This window comes from Coregonus clupeaformis, chromosome 8 (assembly GCF_020615455.1).
Source record: "Coregonus clupeaformis isolate EN_2021a chromosome 8, ASM2061545v1, whole genome shotgun sequence".
NCBI classification, from domain to species: domain Eukaryota; kingdom Metazoa; phylum Chordata; class Actinopteri; order Salmoniformes; family Salmonidae; genus Coregonus; species Coregonus clupeaformis.
In genome coordinates this window covers 28581424-28597096 of record NC_059199.1, presented here as the reverse complement: position 1 = coordinate 28597096, position 15673 = coordinate 28581424, and the positions used below count along the sequence as shown (strand labels likewise).

At 46.5% G+C, this 15673-nt stretch overlaps 1 protein-coding gene across 3 annotated transcripts; it reads left to right on the top strand.

Annotated features, from left to right (window-relative positions):
• Positions 1-45: 45 nt before the first annotated feature.
• Positions 46-15093, top strand: LOC121571393 (zinc finger protein 687b). 3 transcript variants are annotated; one of them, XM_041882810.2, is made up of 10 exons: positions 46-326; positions 1239-3608; positions 3914-4176; positions 4709-4893; positions 5604-5780; positions 6087-6249; positions 10895-11266; positions 13041-13153; positions 13468-13564; positions 13773-15093. In XM_041882810.2, exons 2-10 carry the CDS (start codon positions 1253-1255, stop codon positions 14355-14357), a joined length of 4311 nt encoding a protein of 1436 aa, XP_041738744.1. In that variant the 5' UTR covers positions 46-326; positions 1239-1252; the 3' UTR covers positions 14358-15093. The 3 variants fall into 3 exon arrangements, with proteins under 3 accessions (XP_041738744.1, XP_041738742.1, XP_041738743.1); XM_041882808.2 differs by having other exon boundaries at positions 3872-4176; XM_041882809.1 differs by lacking the exon at positions 46-326 and adding an exon at positions 342-535 and having other exon boundaries at positions 3872-4176.
• Positions 15094-15673: the final 580 nt, after the last annotated feature.

The following is a 15673-nucleotide window of genomic DNA, read 5'->3' as shown; positions in this document are numbered from 1 at the left end:
CCCACTCCCCTCTCAACCCCAAATAGCTAGAACAGGAAAGCTTAATAAGAGAGCGGTGTGTGTGATCTATTGTGGCAAGAATTAACATATCTTGATAACATATCTGGTTTTATTGTATACAAACTGTAGACCAGGTTTGTGTTTCCATTTAGAAATTAACAAATTACATTTGTCTCTATGTGGCACCATTCCCTTGACAATATATTTTTGTAGCTTCGGCAGTAAATTGCATTGATACAATTATCTGATAGGACCTCTTCATCATGTGACAGGAAGTAAAGGCTCTTCATCTGGAGCGAGCGACTATAGTGGAATCACAGATTCAGGTAAACTATAAATATGTGCATTTGAGAATCAAAATACCGGTCCCACCAATTGTCCACAGTGACAATGATCCATGGTTATTTCCAGTAAGCGGTTATGAATGTATGGAATGGCCTCCGCTAAAGGACCTCTCCCGCTGGCTTGGCTTGGGCTCAGCGCGGCCGGGCCAGCCTGGCGGGGGAAGCCGAAAATAAACTCACAGCTGCGAGACGTTTGTGGTTTTAAATAATTAATCATTGTGAAGCCATCCATATGTAAAGTATATCGGAAGCTGAATTTAACGTCCACATTCAGTGAATGAATCTATTGAACAGATCAACAGAATTTGATTTTTGGCTAGTTAGCTATCTGTTGTTGCAAGTCTCGCCTTAGCTTTTAGCTAGCGTTAGCTAGTTGTTGACATAATCGTAGCGAGACGGGCTGTCTGTGTCAAACTGCGTTGTGTTCATGTTAGCTAGCTAGGTAATATAGCAGTCCCCCTCTCGCAATGTTTACTGTATGCAATGATTTGAGAAGCTGGCTAATGTTCGTGTCGGCTTAACAGTCGTAGCTAGCTAGCTACCACACTGATCGGTCAAATAAATCCTGCTCTGTTGTCAATCGACTTGGATCTGTGTTGTTAACTTGCTTAGCTACTAACTAGCTAGCTACCTTTACTGAACAGCAACATGTAAGGATAGCCAGCTGGCAATCAATTTAGCAATTTTAGTACTGCTGCATATATTGCAGGTTTTTAATCCTAGATGTAATGCAAAATTGGGTGCTGTTTTTATCTCCTTTTTTATTTTAGCTTTTGTATACATGATTTAGCTACAATTGCGACAATGAGAAACAGGATATTTTAATCTTGCAATCATATCACTCATTCTCTGTCCTCTTGGTTCTCTGTTCTCTGGGTGTACCCTCTCTTGCAGTATTTGGTCCCGGCATGGGGGACATGAAGACCCCAGATTTCGATGACCTATTGGCAGCGTTTGACATTCCCGACATCGATGCTAAAGAGGCCATCCAGTCTGCTGATGAGGCTGAGGGCCCACACGGGCCAGGCAGTGCACCTCTGGGAAAGCCAGACGGTGGGGTTGGTGTAGGGCCGTCTCTGAGACCATCTAGCCCCCCGGACCCCCAGGCTGACACCCCTATTGTCAGCGTTATCGTAAAGAACCGCGTACGACCCGACAACATGGGTGGAGGGGATGGGGACACAGACCAGGACACTATGGACAGCATTGCTGGGGTCGCTGTGGGTCCACGGCTCGGTGCCTGTGCCCCAGGCATGGCGGAATCTGAACCACTCAACCACAATGGGTTTGCGGCTGCTGGTGTGACCCTGCCTCTAACCCAGGCTCAGGCCCAATCTAATGAGGAACCATGGTCAGTGTGTACCCCCAAAACAGAGGGCGGAGGAGGCGGTGCTGGATCAACTAAATCTGTCAAGCAGGTTGGCAATATATTCAACAGACTGAAGCCTCTCATGGCGCAAGGGTCGGGAGACCCTGTAGGGAGGGCGAGGAAGATGCAGCTCCTACAGCACCAGCAGCAGCACACACAGCAAGAGGCAGACAAAGAAGGAGGAGATGAGGGCAAAGCTTCGTTATCCTCCTCTTCATCTGCCGTGTCTGCACCTCTTGTCCCAGGAGTGTCAGTAGGACTGTCCTCTCCTTTCTTCCTGCCTTCCAAGCCTCTGCTCCCGTCCCCGCCATCAGCCCTCTCCTCACACCCGCTGCACTCATCTCAGCCGTTTAATGGGGCACCTAAAGCCGGCCCGGCATTATTATGTCCCCAAGGCTCACAGGGGGATGATTCCGATCCAGACCTAGGGCCCCCGCTGCTGATCCAGGAACACCCTGACTCCCCCTCCCGCACCCCTCCCAAACTGATCTGTAGTTTTAGGTCCCCTGCTGGCAGCTCTGACTCCACCCGTCCCATGGCCTCATCGGCAGCTCACCCCAAACCAGGGGACACTCCCTCGGGCTCTAGCGTGACCTCCTCAACCCCTCAGTCAGGCTCCACCAAGAGTCTACCACAGGAAGACAAACACCCAGAGCATGTTATAGAAGAGCGGGACTCACCTGAAAGTCCTGAGCCTGAGATACCCAAATCGGCATCACCAGTAACCGCCAAGAGGTGCTCTAGCCCTGCAGTAGCCTCCACGCCACCCCCCTCAGACCTACAGGAGCCTAAGGAGGAGGAGGAGGAGATGGAGGTGGGGAATGGAATAGAGAAGGCTATGGATGGCAAGGCAGATTTTGGAAAGGAAGAGGGTGCAAGAACAGGAGAGGAGAAAATGGAGGTGGATGATTGCAAGTCTAAACCTCCAGCCACTGAAGGTGGCACCTCAACTCCAGGAGGGCCTGCGGCTCCTGCCCGGCCCCTCAAAGTGCGGATAAAGACCATCAAAACCTCCACTGGTGGAATCACCAGAACTGTTACCAGGGTCGCACCCAAAGCAGGTGCTGCTGGAGCAAAGGGTTTGGAGCCCAGCAAAGCTCCACCAGGGGGGCGCAAGACCCCAGCCAACAGGGCCTGGAAACCTGACACTGCCTCTGGTCGTATGGCAGCCTCCCAGCCACAGAAAGCAAAGAGCCTCAAAACACTACCCGTGTCTACACTAGCAGCCAGTACTGCTATGCTAGCCGCTGCAACCAAGGCTCAGAGCAAGATGGCTGCCTCCTCGGACAAGGCAAAGGTATCTGCCACTGCTGTTAGCATCACTAAATCTGCCGCCCTGCCTGCCACTCCCTCGGTTGCCTCCTCTCCTAAGTTCTCAGTAGCCACTGGTGGGATGAGTGTACGTCCTGTCGGTGCTAAAACGACTAACGGAGGCAGCGCCAGCGTCCTAGCCGGCACTCACCAGCCAAACAAGCCTGCCTCCATTGTGAACAGCACGGGCGCCGTCATCTCCCGCAGCCAGTCTAGCCTGGTGGAGGCCTTCAACAAGATCCTCAACAGCAAGAACCTGCTGCCCAGTTATAAGCCGGACCTTTCGGCGGCTCCGCCCCCAGAGTGGGGGCTCCCTCTGCCTGCCACGGGCTACCGCTGTCTGGAATGTGGCGATGCCTTCGCCCTGGAGCGCAGCCTGGCCCGCCACTATGACAGGCGCTCGCTGCGCATCGAGGTGACCTGCAACCACTGTGCCAAGCGGTTGGCCTTCTTCAACAAGTGCAGCCTGCTGCTCCACGCCAGGGAGCATAAGGAACGAGGGCTAGTCATGCAGTGCTCTCACCTCGTCATGAGGCCTGTCACCGTGGAGCAGATGATTGGCCAGCAGGACACCACACCCATCGGTAAGGCGGGTCTTTCGGGAAGAGTTTAGTGAAAATGTCTGCATCACATAGGGCTCTGGTCAAAATTTGTGCCAAAAGGTTTAAGCAATTTAGGACGCATACAATGTGGCTTCATAAACAAAGCTTTATTTCTGTCAGGATGTGGTACATGTTATTGCGTTCAATACAAGAGAGAGATGAGAGATACCATCATGCACCTGTAAATAAGTTCAATTGACTTACATCTTTGTATTCTTGCTTTACTTTCTTGCTTTGTTGACCAGGCATGTGTTCCCCTTCTTCAATCTCCTCTCCTCCTCCTCCAGTCTCTTCCCCCTCCACCACGTCCGGAGCCCCCGCCGTGTCGTCTAGTTCCAGCCCAATGAAGGACACACAGTCTCCCTCCGCAGCCCAGCTGAGACCGGTCCGCCATGCGCCCCAGAGCCCCCAGGCGCTGATGCCCCTCCCCATCAAGAAGGGCGAGGTGCTGCAGTACAACAACTTCAAGTGTCCAGAGTGCCAGGCCCAGTTCTCTGGCAAGGCCGAACTGGTCGCCCACTTCCAGCAGATCAGAGCTACCCCCAACTCGGTGAGTCCTTTGATACAGAGCCTGAAGTGTGGGTATGCATTACTCACATGGTAATGACGAACTACTAGTGTCAAATCTTAGTCATACGTAATGACTGAATAAGGTGATTTCCCAGACACAGATTAAGCCTTGTCCTGGACTAAGGAGCACTTTCAATGGACTGTTTTACTTTATGTATTAGTTAATACTATTACGCAATACTAGTGTTTACTATGAAAACAAGCTATTTATTTGTAATGCCTCAATACACCTAATTAACTGTTAAACCATTTCTCTCTCTCCCTTTGACTAAGGTATACACAGTACTAGTTTTAGTAGAAGTTTTGCAGTATTAGAAGTAGTAGTGTATTCACAGTGTTATGCCTTAGGCAACTTTTAAACCTTTTCTCCCACTCTCTCCTCCCTTCCCAAACCTGTACGCTGTGCTCCCCTCCAATGATGCTGCTAATGTTTACTATGAAAACGAGTTATGATTAATGCCTCAACGTGTGTGCTGTATGTCAATTGTTAAACCTCTCATCTTCCTGCCCAGACCTGTACCCTGTGCTCCCCTCCCATGATGCTGCCTAACTGGTGCAGTGTGTCGGCTCACCAGAGGATTCATAAGCACCGAGCACCCCACGTCTGTCCAGAGTGTGGGGGCATCGCCCGGCAGGCCAGCTTCCAGACCCACCTGGAGGAGGCCTGTCTGCACTTCGCCCGCCGCATCGGATACAGGTGAAGAGAGAGTGTCTGCACTGATAATCTCCCGAGTGGCGCAGTGGTCTAAGGCACTGCATTGCAGTGCTAGCTGTGCCACTAGAGATCCTGGTTTGAATCCAGGCTCTGTCGTAGCCGGCCGTGACCGGGAGACCCATAGGGCGGCGCACAATTGGCCCAGCGTCGTCCAGGGTAGGGGAGGGAATGGCCGGCAGGGATGTAGCTCAGTTGGTAGAGCATGGCGTTTGCAATGCCAGGGTTGTGGGTTCGATTCCCACAGGGGGCCAGTATGAAAAATAAAAAAATAATGTATGCACTCACTAACTGTAAGTCGCTCTGGATAAGAGCGTCTTCTAAATGACAAAAATGTAAATGTAATAAGTCGGCAACAAATGTAATAAGTCTGCACACAAAAGGATGTCGCAAAAGTATTTTCACTAGCCTATACAGATGTTTCGGCTAAGCAGCCTCCTTCAGTGTGTAGGTCATCTGCACTGATAGGTAAACGTGCCACAAATACATGCAAGTGAGATGCCTACAGTAATCAAATGCAAATACATATCTCACTCAAAGATATATGTGAAAAGACACATGGTTGAAGATTTTTGCCGTAGTTGCATCACAATCAAACCACCCAATTGTCAACGGACGGTCTATATTAGCATCAGTGACAACAGCTATTAAACCTATGTGTATAACATTTGTTTTTGTTCATATCTGTTCCCCAGGTGCTCCAGTTGCCAGGTGGTGTTCGGGGGTCTGAACTCCATCAAGTCCCACATCCAGACGGCCCACTGCGAGGTGTTCCACAAGTGCCCCAGCTGCCCTATGGCCTTCAAGTCTGCCCCAAGTGCACAGGGACACATCAGCACCCAGCACCCCACCCTCACCGGGGGACAGGCCAAGTAAGTGCCCCACAGTCACTGAACCATGTTATGTCTCTTTAGGTTTAGAGCATTGTTTTGCAATCCTGGTCCTGAGGACCCAGAGGGGTGCACATTTTTGTCCTAGTGCTAAAGCACTAACACACTTAAGTCATCTGTGTTCAGGTGTGTTAAAACAAAAAATGTGCACCTCTTTGGGTCCCCAGGATTGGGAAACACTGGTTTAATGGATTTTTAAAGCGTGTCTCGTCTGTTTTTGTCACAATTTGAACCCTGATAAAAACGCTACATTCACTCCACTATTTACCTCTTTCTCTGTATTTGCAGATTGATCTACAAGTGTGTGATGTGCGATACAGTTTTTACCCAGAAACCCTTACTGTACATGCATTTCGACACCCACCTGGCCAAGCAGAAAGTGCATGTGTTCAAGTGTCCTGACTGCACCAAACTCTACGCGCAGAAAGGTTCCATGATGGAACACACAAAGGTTTGTTTAGTTACATTCTAACTCACAGGTAAACATATGATTGCAGTAAAGGAAAGTGATATGTTAGTTGATCAATCCCCTGGGGCCTGTTGCACAAAACTAGGATAAGGGATTAAGCCAGGATATCTTGGTGATCCTGGCTCAATTGATCCGTAATCCGGTTGCACTAAAGATGGATAGGGGGCAGGAGGATATGTTATGGTATAAATTACCATGGAGATTTATTCTGTGGAGCTAGCCTGCTCCAGACCAGGCTAAATTCCAGGATCTATTTAATCTCATCCCTAATGTCAGTCAGCAGTCACCACAAATGGAAACCAATAGTTATTTCACTGCTCACTATACATTGTTATCACATATAACTAGACCCACTGTCATTATTTAAACGTTTGTGATCATTAATTTCAATGATTTTGGATAAAAAATGATTTTTAGATGATGTTGCTATCATTAGATAATTTACAGTTTCCCATAGACTATAAGGCTATATATAAAATGATAGAATATTAGGGCCACAGAGGGGAAAAAAACACAAGTCATAATATTGTAACCAGTTGTTTTAAAGGAGGACAGTTGTTAAAATGACAGATGTGGGGCATTTCGTGAAATTGTACTTCAGTATGGTTTCATAAACAAAGACATGCTGATGTGCCAGAATATTAAGTATCACATTGTCATGAGTATCAAAACTGTAAAAACAATATGTAGCTTTTCTGCAGAAAGAACCAGCCTCATAAATTTATGACTTTATCCTTTTTCTTCAGTGTGGCCCTAGTACTCTGTCATATAAACAAATACACATTCCATATGAATATAAAAACACAATGTGTAACATTATGTTCCTTTATTGAATAAGGACAAAACAAAGCAGGTAAACCATCAGCTCCTTTCGAAACTGAAGTCACAGTGACTCTACAAGATGGAAAGCACAGAATCCAAGCATATTATACAAAATGATACATACACATTCAAAGGTCTGTATATAACACACCCTGCATGTCTGCACACTAAAATAAATGCAGGACAAATCCATACACATCAACTGAACAGACAAATGAATGGATGCAGTAGCCTCCCTGCAGCCTTGTATTACACACAGTATACCGCACAAACATCATAAGAGGCCAAATTCGTAAAAAAACGAACCCAAAAAACCCAAATTCCTCTGCCACCGCAGGGTACATATTTAACCAAAATTGAAAGCACACATACTAACTAAAATAATTCAACACATATTGGTCCCTCAGCAGCCGACCACTGTCGTCATCAGGGAAGATTGCCGGATTGTCCCAGTCCATGGCTGGTGGCACTCTGGGGGCCCCTCTCCTTCCTCAGGCAGGCCACATTGTGGAGGACAGCACAAGCCACAGTAATATCACATGCCCTAACAGGGCTGACCCTTAATTTGTGAAGGCAGTGAAAGCGTGCCTTCAGGAGGCCAAAGGTCATTTCAACTCTGGCCCTGGTCCTGGCATGGGCATGGTTGTAGGCCTGCTGTGCTTCCTGGGGGTCTGTGAAAGGTGTCAGGAGAAAAGGCTGGCAGCCATACCCCCTGTCTCCCAGCAACACACCAGAGAATTCACCTGTCAACACAAAATCTCATCATTACTACCTCATAAACACAGTGATATTCTTGACACAGCCATGATGGTTATAAATAGGGGTTGTGTGGCTTACCTTGTGATAGGCACTGATAGATTTCAGAGGCCCGAAAGATTCTGGAGTCATGGACTGAGCCAGGCCATTTTGCCACAACATTGCTGATCACACAGTCAGCATTGCAGACCATCTGAAATCATAAGATGAGGAATATTACACCAATCAATGCACATCACTGGCAATGCAGAGTGTTCGTCAATGGACAATATCAAAAAGTTATGTTCACCTGAACATTAATGCTGTGAAAGGATTTCCTATTCACAAAATCGGCCTCATGGGCACCTGAGGGGGCTTTTATCCTTATGTGTGTGCAGTCCACTGCACCAATGACATTGGGGAAACCTGTCACACAAAGTAATGAGTATCCTACTATGTGTTAACAGTTGTCCTGTAATTTGTAGATCCTCTTACCTGCAATCCTATAGAACTCCTCTTTGATGTCACAGAGTCTTCTGTGGCCAGGGAAGGAGATGAAGACATCTGCTAATGCTTTGATAGCCAGACACACACTCCTTATTGTGCGGCAAATTGTGGCCTTGTTCAGCTGTTCTGCATCCCCCACTGAGTACAGGAAGGCTCCACTAGCAAAAAAGCGCAAGGCCACACAAACCATTTGCTCCACACTCAGTGCATGGCTCCGTGCAGTGCGGTGCTTAATCCTGGGACCCAGTAGTCTGCATAGATACCTGATGCCATCTGCAGAAAACCTGTATCTTTCATATAGATGGTCATCAGGGGAAGGCCAGTGGGTCCAACCGGTCCCTGAAGACCCTTTCTCGCCTGAAGGCTCTCCTCAGCACAAGTGCTTCTTCATCCACCACATCTCGCACGAATGGGCATGCCATTGTCAGAGCAGAAAGGAACACACAATTTTGGGCCTTCATATAGGCTAGTGGCCACACCTGGTGCTGGGGGGTGGGCAAAGAGGGCGATGCCTTATAACGATGACTTGGTTGTACTGATTGCTGGGAAAATAAAAAAAACCTTAGAAAGATGCCACCGTCCTGTGTGCTCACAATAAGAGCTCATATGTCATGGCTCACTTGACTTTACGAGAATATACCTAATTTTTATTTTGAGCTGTGTCATCTTCTTGGAGCTGGGGGAGGAACGAAAAATAATGATTAATACATTTGTGTTACAGTTAGCATACAGTGTACATTGAAGGCATATCTCACCTCCCTCTCAAGTTTTTTTATTTCAAGGTCCAGTTTCCTAATTGTCCTCTTTTTTATTTCGGACTCCAGTGCAAGATTTTCCATCTTTTTCTTGTTGTACTGAATGTCTATGTCTGCCAGTTCTATTTGGCGCCGGAGGTGGTTGCCATACAACTTTCTGATAGCTTGTGAGCTCTGTGAACACAATACAATTAGCGCAGCTGGAATTTGGCAGGATGTGGTGTCCTTTTATTAATACGCACTATGTTGCCAGGCTGGTTTTCCCACTGTATAGCATCTGGGTCCTGTAAAAGAAATTAGATTTTTTTGATTTTGATGAGGACTCCTCACCATTGTAGAGTAAATAGTACTTTCACAGTCTTAACATGATACCTCATGCCTTCTGGAATCCAGAGAGATGGTCTCCTCCTCATCATCGTCTCCATCATGTGCTGTTGCTGCTGCACTGGGGCCTTCACCCTATCACATTTAATCGGATTCATATTGAAGCTAGTAGACAAGACATGCCAGGCCTACAGTATGCCTTTGATGGAGTACTCACTGGATCAGCATCGTCTGGTGCTTGTGCTGGTGGCTCTAACAGGAACACAGTGCTGCCAGACACTGCAAGGCAATAGGTAAACCAAAGTCAGACAGTCCAAATTGATTCAATATGAATGTGGTTGTATCCCATGTAGAGATGGAAGGACATACCTTGAATGAAGCGGGTGGCATCTTGGGAGGAACCTATGCTCGTCTCTTTCCCCCCAGGGATCCCCTCTAAGACGGGCCTGCCTTTATTTAGCTCCAAGGCCATGTCCTCTGCTGGGGGTAAGGTCAGCCTTTGGTGACCCACCACCCGTGCCTTGTCTGTGGGTATTCTTTTTCACTGCTAAAACAGTACAGACAATGTGTGAGCAGGCACCTTCTGGGTACAATATATGCTTGTGCTTTGTTAAATATTAGTCAGGGACCATACCATTCTGCAGAATGTTCTTGTATTTGATTTTGACCTGCTGCCATGTCCGTTTTGGCCCGTTCATGTTTAATCTCACACACACACACACACACACACACATTTAATGGAGTCACACTGCAAAAAATAACTTGGTATTTTTGTCTTGTTTTCAGTAAAAATATCAAAACATTTATCATAGCTTTATACAGTGTGATGGAGTTACTTTACACAATTTCACTCATATCTGCAGTGCATTTCAATTAAAAATTTAACCGTTTCATAATTACAGTACAACTGCATTTTTGGAGATGTGAATTAAATATTTGAATTGTAATTGTGATGTTTCAGCGGAGCGGTGAGTGTGAAATTGTGCACTACTTACGCATTCAGGCGGTCTGCAATACTTTGCCACGCTTTTTCTCTTTGCTTTATCACTGTGGCGGTGTTGCCTTTCTTCTTAATTATATCTTTTACCTCCTCGTATGCCTCCATGAGGATTTGTGCTTCCGACGGGGAAAAGTACGCGGCTCTAGTTGCCATGGTAAATCAGTTAATCTGTGATCTGTGGCGGGGTCTATTTGAGTGAGCCGTGAGCGCGCACCTATCCAGGATTGGTTTCACCTGGCTTAATGAATCCGTGTCTGCTCATCCTGGCTTGGTCTTTGTGCAACCAATTAAGCCTGGACGCACATGTTTTGGCTTCATTGAGCTCAGCTGAGTCATTTATCCCGGATGTCTTAATTCTACTTTTGTGCAACAGGCCCCTGGTTGGTAAATAGTAATTTATGTTAGCTCATTTGTCAATATTGTCTTCCATTTTCACTTCTCTCTTGTCTGATTGGTCATTCCTTTCTTACTTCCTCTTATCCAGACTGCTCACAGAAGGCTGTCAGTCAAACAGGAGGGCCAATCCAATGCCTCCGCCCCTGCCCCAGCCCCCACCAACACCTCAGCCCCCACCAACCCCTCAGCCCCCTCAGCCCCCTCCCTCCCAAAATCCAAGCCCTCTGCAAAAAAGGACAACTCCGATGGGGAGGACTGGGGCCGAGACGAGGAGGAGGAGGAGGAGGAGGGGGGAGAGGAAGAGGGGGATGAGGACTATGAGGAACCTGAGAATCAGTCTAGTTCTGTGGGGGTAGGCAGCCATCGTGGGACCACCTCAGAATGGAGCTGCCAGCAATGTCAGAAGAGCTTCACAAAGAGTGACGACTACATCTCTCACATGAAGACAGAGCACGGAAAGGTAAGGCCGTACAAATGTAATTATCTGTATAACAGATGCCCCACATCATAAAAAATATGAATGTGAATCGATTCTTTTTAAACAATTCTTTTTGACAAATCGAATGATTCGCTTTGCCATTGTACTATTTGGGATTCGGTTAGATCGCGGTGAATTGAATCATGGGAATCAAATAATAATTTGTGAATTTAGTAGTCTTCCGTTTGGATTATGTTGCTGTAAAACTTTTGGAAGATACTTTAAGTTGATTTGGGCATTGCAACTCGATAGATGCCAGTCAGCCTGCAGTGAACACTTCTAACGTAAGATAAATCTGACAAAACTAGAATATATACATTTCCTGAACACTGTGTGTGCTTGCTTCAGCTGTCAAAAAATCTTTGTATGGTTACGGTAGTGGGAGATGTGTTAAATGTAGAAGTCAAGCTTAATAGAAGCTAAAGCAGTTCAATACAGTAAAGATTGGTCTGATTTACTTTAGTAGAACGCTGTATTTCAGCTGGAACATCAATATTTAGCAAATGTTTCTTACTTTTTAACTCTGCATTGTTGGGAAAGGTCTCTTAAGCATTTCACAGTAATGTCTACACCTGTTGTATTCGGTGCATGTGACAAATAAAATGTTATTTCATGAACTGTGACTAATTTGTCTGGGACATGCTTGCTGTAGCTAGGTTTCCATACAATTTGCAACCGATTTTCATGTGAATATAAAAAAAATCTGCGTAAAATAATATGCACATTTTCCCACTAGAGATGTTTCAATCAAACTGACATAAAAGTCTGTGCGTGATGATGTCGTGCACATAAAAATAATGTTTGCAGTTAAATTCCCATGTACCGAATGAAAAATACAAGTTAAATGTGTTTCCATTGCATTTTCAACTCTACTGATGGTTTTGTCACAAAAAACGTCGCGTTACATAGCAAATGTGCCCACTCTGGTCTTGGCACGTGCACTCTAGCCAACATCTTGCAGATGTAGGCAACCTACATTGAGATTATTATGGATAAGAGCAATATTTTTTGTTGTCAAACGGCAGCCAAGCATCGATCATCATGTCACAAGAATAAGACCCTCAATATTTATTGGAAAGGAGCATTAAGCTCATCACGTGCACTTTCACCATCCTGTGAAGTTCATAACTTATTTCATCTGTAGCCTAATAAACTGCATGGTTCCCAAGTTGTAGTGGGAGGACCACACAACATATCGCGTGACTCCAAGTTTACTTCGATATGATGGTTATTATATAAATATTTGCACATTAAGACATTTCCACTGCAATTTCTCGCATAATTAATTTTACAGATACAAAAAGATCCCACCATGTCGAATGAAAAAAAATCTGTCGGCATTTATAAAATGTAACCGCCATATCCAGTTTCCATCAGCCCCGGTCGTGACTATTTTCATGCATCAGGTAATTCATCCGCATGAAATGGTTGGATGGAAACGTGGTTAGAGATGTTATCCAACACGTGACACCAATGTAGGTAATTACCCTGACTGGGACTCAAACCCAGGTCACTGACTGTCATTCCCAAACCATTATACAAAGGTAGAATCTCTTGCTGAGGTCGCTAGGTGTTGTACCAAGGTTGTTTAGTATTTTTAGAAGAGGTTTTATTCTTAGATCATGTCACTTTTATGAAAACAACTAAAATCTGTATGACCTTAGTGTAATGTCGGTGTCTGTGTGTATACACACACACACACACACAGAGGACTCACTCTCTCTTTTTGACCTTGTTTGTGTATCTGCCTCTGTAGGCTATGAAGAAGTTCCCGTGTTGTGTGTGTGAGAGCTCATTCTCCACCTCTTCAAGCCTACGGCGCCATGTACGCATCATCCACGAGGGCAACAAGAGAGTCTTCCACTGCCAGTGAGTGAACCCCATACTCATCTACACATCCACAAAAGCACCCTATTTTGTCCCCTGTAGCTCAGTTGGTAGAGCACGGATAGTGGGCTCGATTCCCGGGACCACTCGTACGTAAAAACAAATTCTGCATGCATGACTAAGTCACTTTGGAAAAAAGCATCTGCTAAGTGGCATTTATTATATTTGAAAATGTCTGTAGAGTGGATGTGACGAGACAATTAGCAGGGACATTTCGAATGTTAAGTTCAGTCGAATATCAGCCCACCTAGGAAAAGTGGACAGCGTCATTAGAGCCTGTACTTGTGTGTTTGCAGATATTGCACACAGGGCAAACGGACCTTCAGCAGTCAGCTCATACTGGAGAAACATATCCAGGTCCATCATCACGGGGTCAGAGCCACTGACGAACAGGTCAGTTAGAATCCATTCTTATTTCCATCACTTGGTGGCGGTACAGTTCAATCATAACTGTACTCTTGTTTTCTGTGTGCTCTCTGCATCTTCGGTCTGTAATGTTACCCATGGTGTGGTGACTTGGATCTCAGTATGTTAAACCAAAAATCAAGAATGCTTTTTTGACGTTCTCTCTTTTTCCCATCGCCCCTCTGTCCCCCTGCAGGGCTCTCCTCAGACCAGGAAGCGTTCAGCCCCGGGTACCGGCCCAGGCAGCTCATCTGAACCTGACGGGGAGGGGGGGCCACCAGGGGACGAGGAAGGCACGGACAGCGGAGAGGCCACAGAGGAGGGGGGCGAGGAGGGCAGCAATCCCGTGAAGAGAACACGAGCGTCGGCGCCTCCCGAGCCCGAGGAGGATGACGGCGTATTCCGCTGCGTGCCGTGCGGCTTCGCCACGGAGGATGGCGCCGAGTTCCAGCGCCACATCCCTCAGCATCGCGCTGACGCCGCCTCCTTCCAGTGTCTACAATGTGGCGTGTGCTTCGCCTCGGCTGGCTCCCTGGGACGCCACCGTTTCATCACCCACCGTGTGAGAGATCCCCAGGGGGAGTCCAACCACAGGCCACCCCGCACCCCCTCCTCCCCGGACGGCTTACCCTCCTCCCCACAGGAGGGAGAGGACGGGAAGGGGAGCATGAGCTGCAGGGTGTGCAGCCGGCACTTCGACAGGGCCTCCGACCTTAACACCCACTTGAGGACCCACGGCATGGCCTTCATTTCCGCCCACAAGACGGACAAGCCCCAGTAGGGTGAAGTTGCCCCTAGATGCTGATCCTGGGTCAGTTTAGCATTTCTCCCACTAATGGTTAAGGTTAGGATTGGGGAGAGGAAGCTGATCCTAGATCTGTAACTCTGGGAAACATCATCCCAGAGCCAGACAAGCCCCAGTATGGAAAGGCCTCGGAGTGACGGACAGGCCTGGGAGATGAGGTGTTTTGACTTGGAATCATTCTAGGGGAGCTGAATGTGGATGGATGAGAGCCAACCCAGATGTACTTCTGTGCAGTTTTGAGCCACTTGAGCTCTGTGTTTCTTTGTCACTAACTGTGCAGTCATACTCCCATGCTGATCATCATACTGAGCATTGGCCTGGACACGCATGAGGATGGGAGTTCTGAGGGTCAAGACCACCTGATCATAGCATTGACATCAGCCATATCTGTCCATCAACTTTTCCATGACAATACGTTTTTCTGCCATTTAATATTGTTTGTCTATCTTAATGTGAACCATACTATCTTTTCTACATGCATTTCCTTCTGTATTATCTTTCTATAATTTGTACTTGTATTCTTTTCACTCTTTCTTACTAAAATCATTTCCAGAGCCATGTGTCTTGAAAGGTATTCTGTCTTGCATTGCATCGTCAAACTCGCATCCACACAGACCAACTGTACAAAGAAAGCACTCTTGTTGGTCCTACATCAGTTTGTATGGGTCCATCTCTTTAGTGAGGGCTAGATAAAACTTTTCTCAAACACTGATTTTAAGTACTGACGTTCTATTTATTTATATGAAACACATTGTTGTTGTTTGTGAGTCATTTGCAGCCAATCTTATAGCAAGATGTAATGGTAAAAGTAGTTTGAAATGTATGCCACATACAGAGGTGAGATTTATTTATCTGTTCGATACACATTTCTGTAGGAGACGGTTACATATGCTGAACAAAAATATAAACTCAACATGTAAAGTGTTGGTCCCATGTTTCATGAGCTGAAATAAAATATCCCAGAAATGTTCCAGATGCACAAAAAGCTTCTCTCAAATTCTGTGCACAAATTTGTTTACATCCCTGTTAGTGAGCATTTCTCCTTTGCCAAGATAATCCATCCACCTGACAGGTGTGGCATATCAAGAAGCTGATTAAACAGCATGATTATTACACTGGTGCACCTTGTGCTGGGGACAAAAGGCCACTAAAATGTGCAATTTTGACACACACAATGCCACAGATGTCTCAAGTTTTGAGGCAGTGTGCAATTGGCATGCTGACTGCAGGAATGTTCACCAGAGCTGTTGACAGAGAATGTAATGTTAATTTCTCTGCCATAAGCCGCCTCC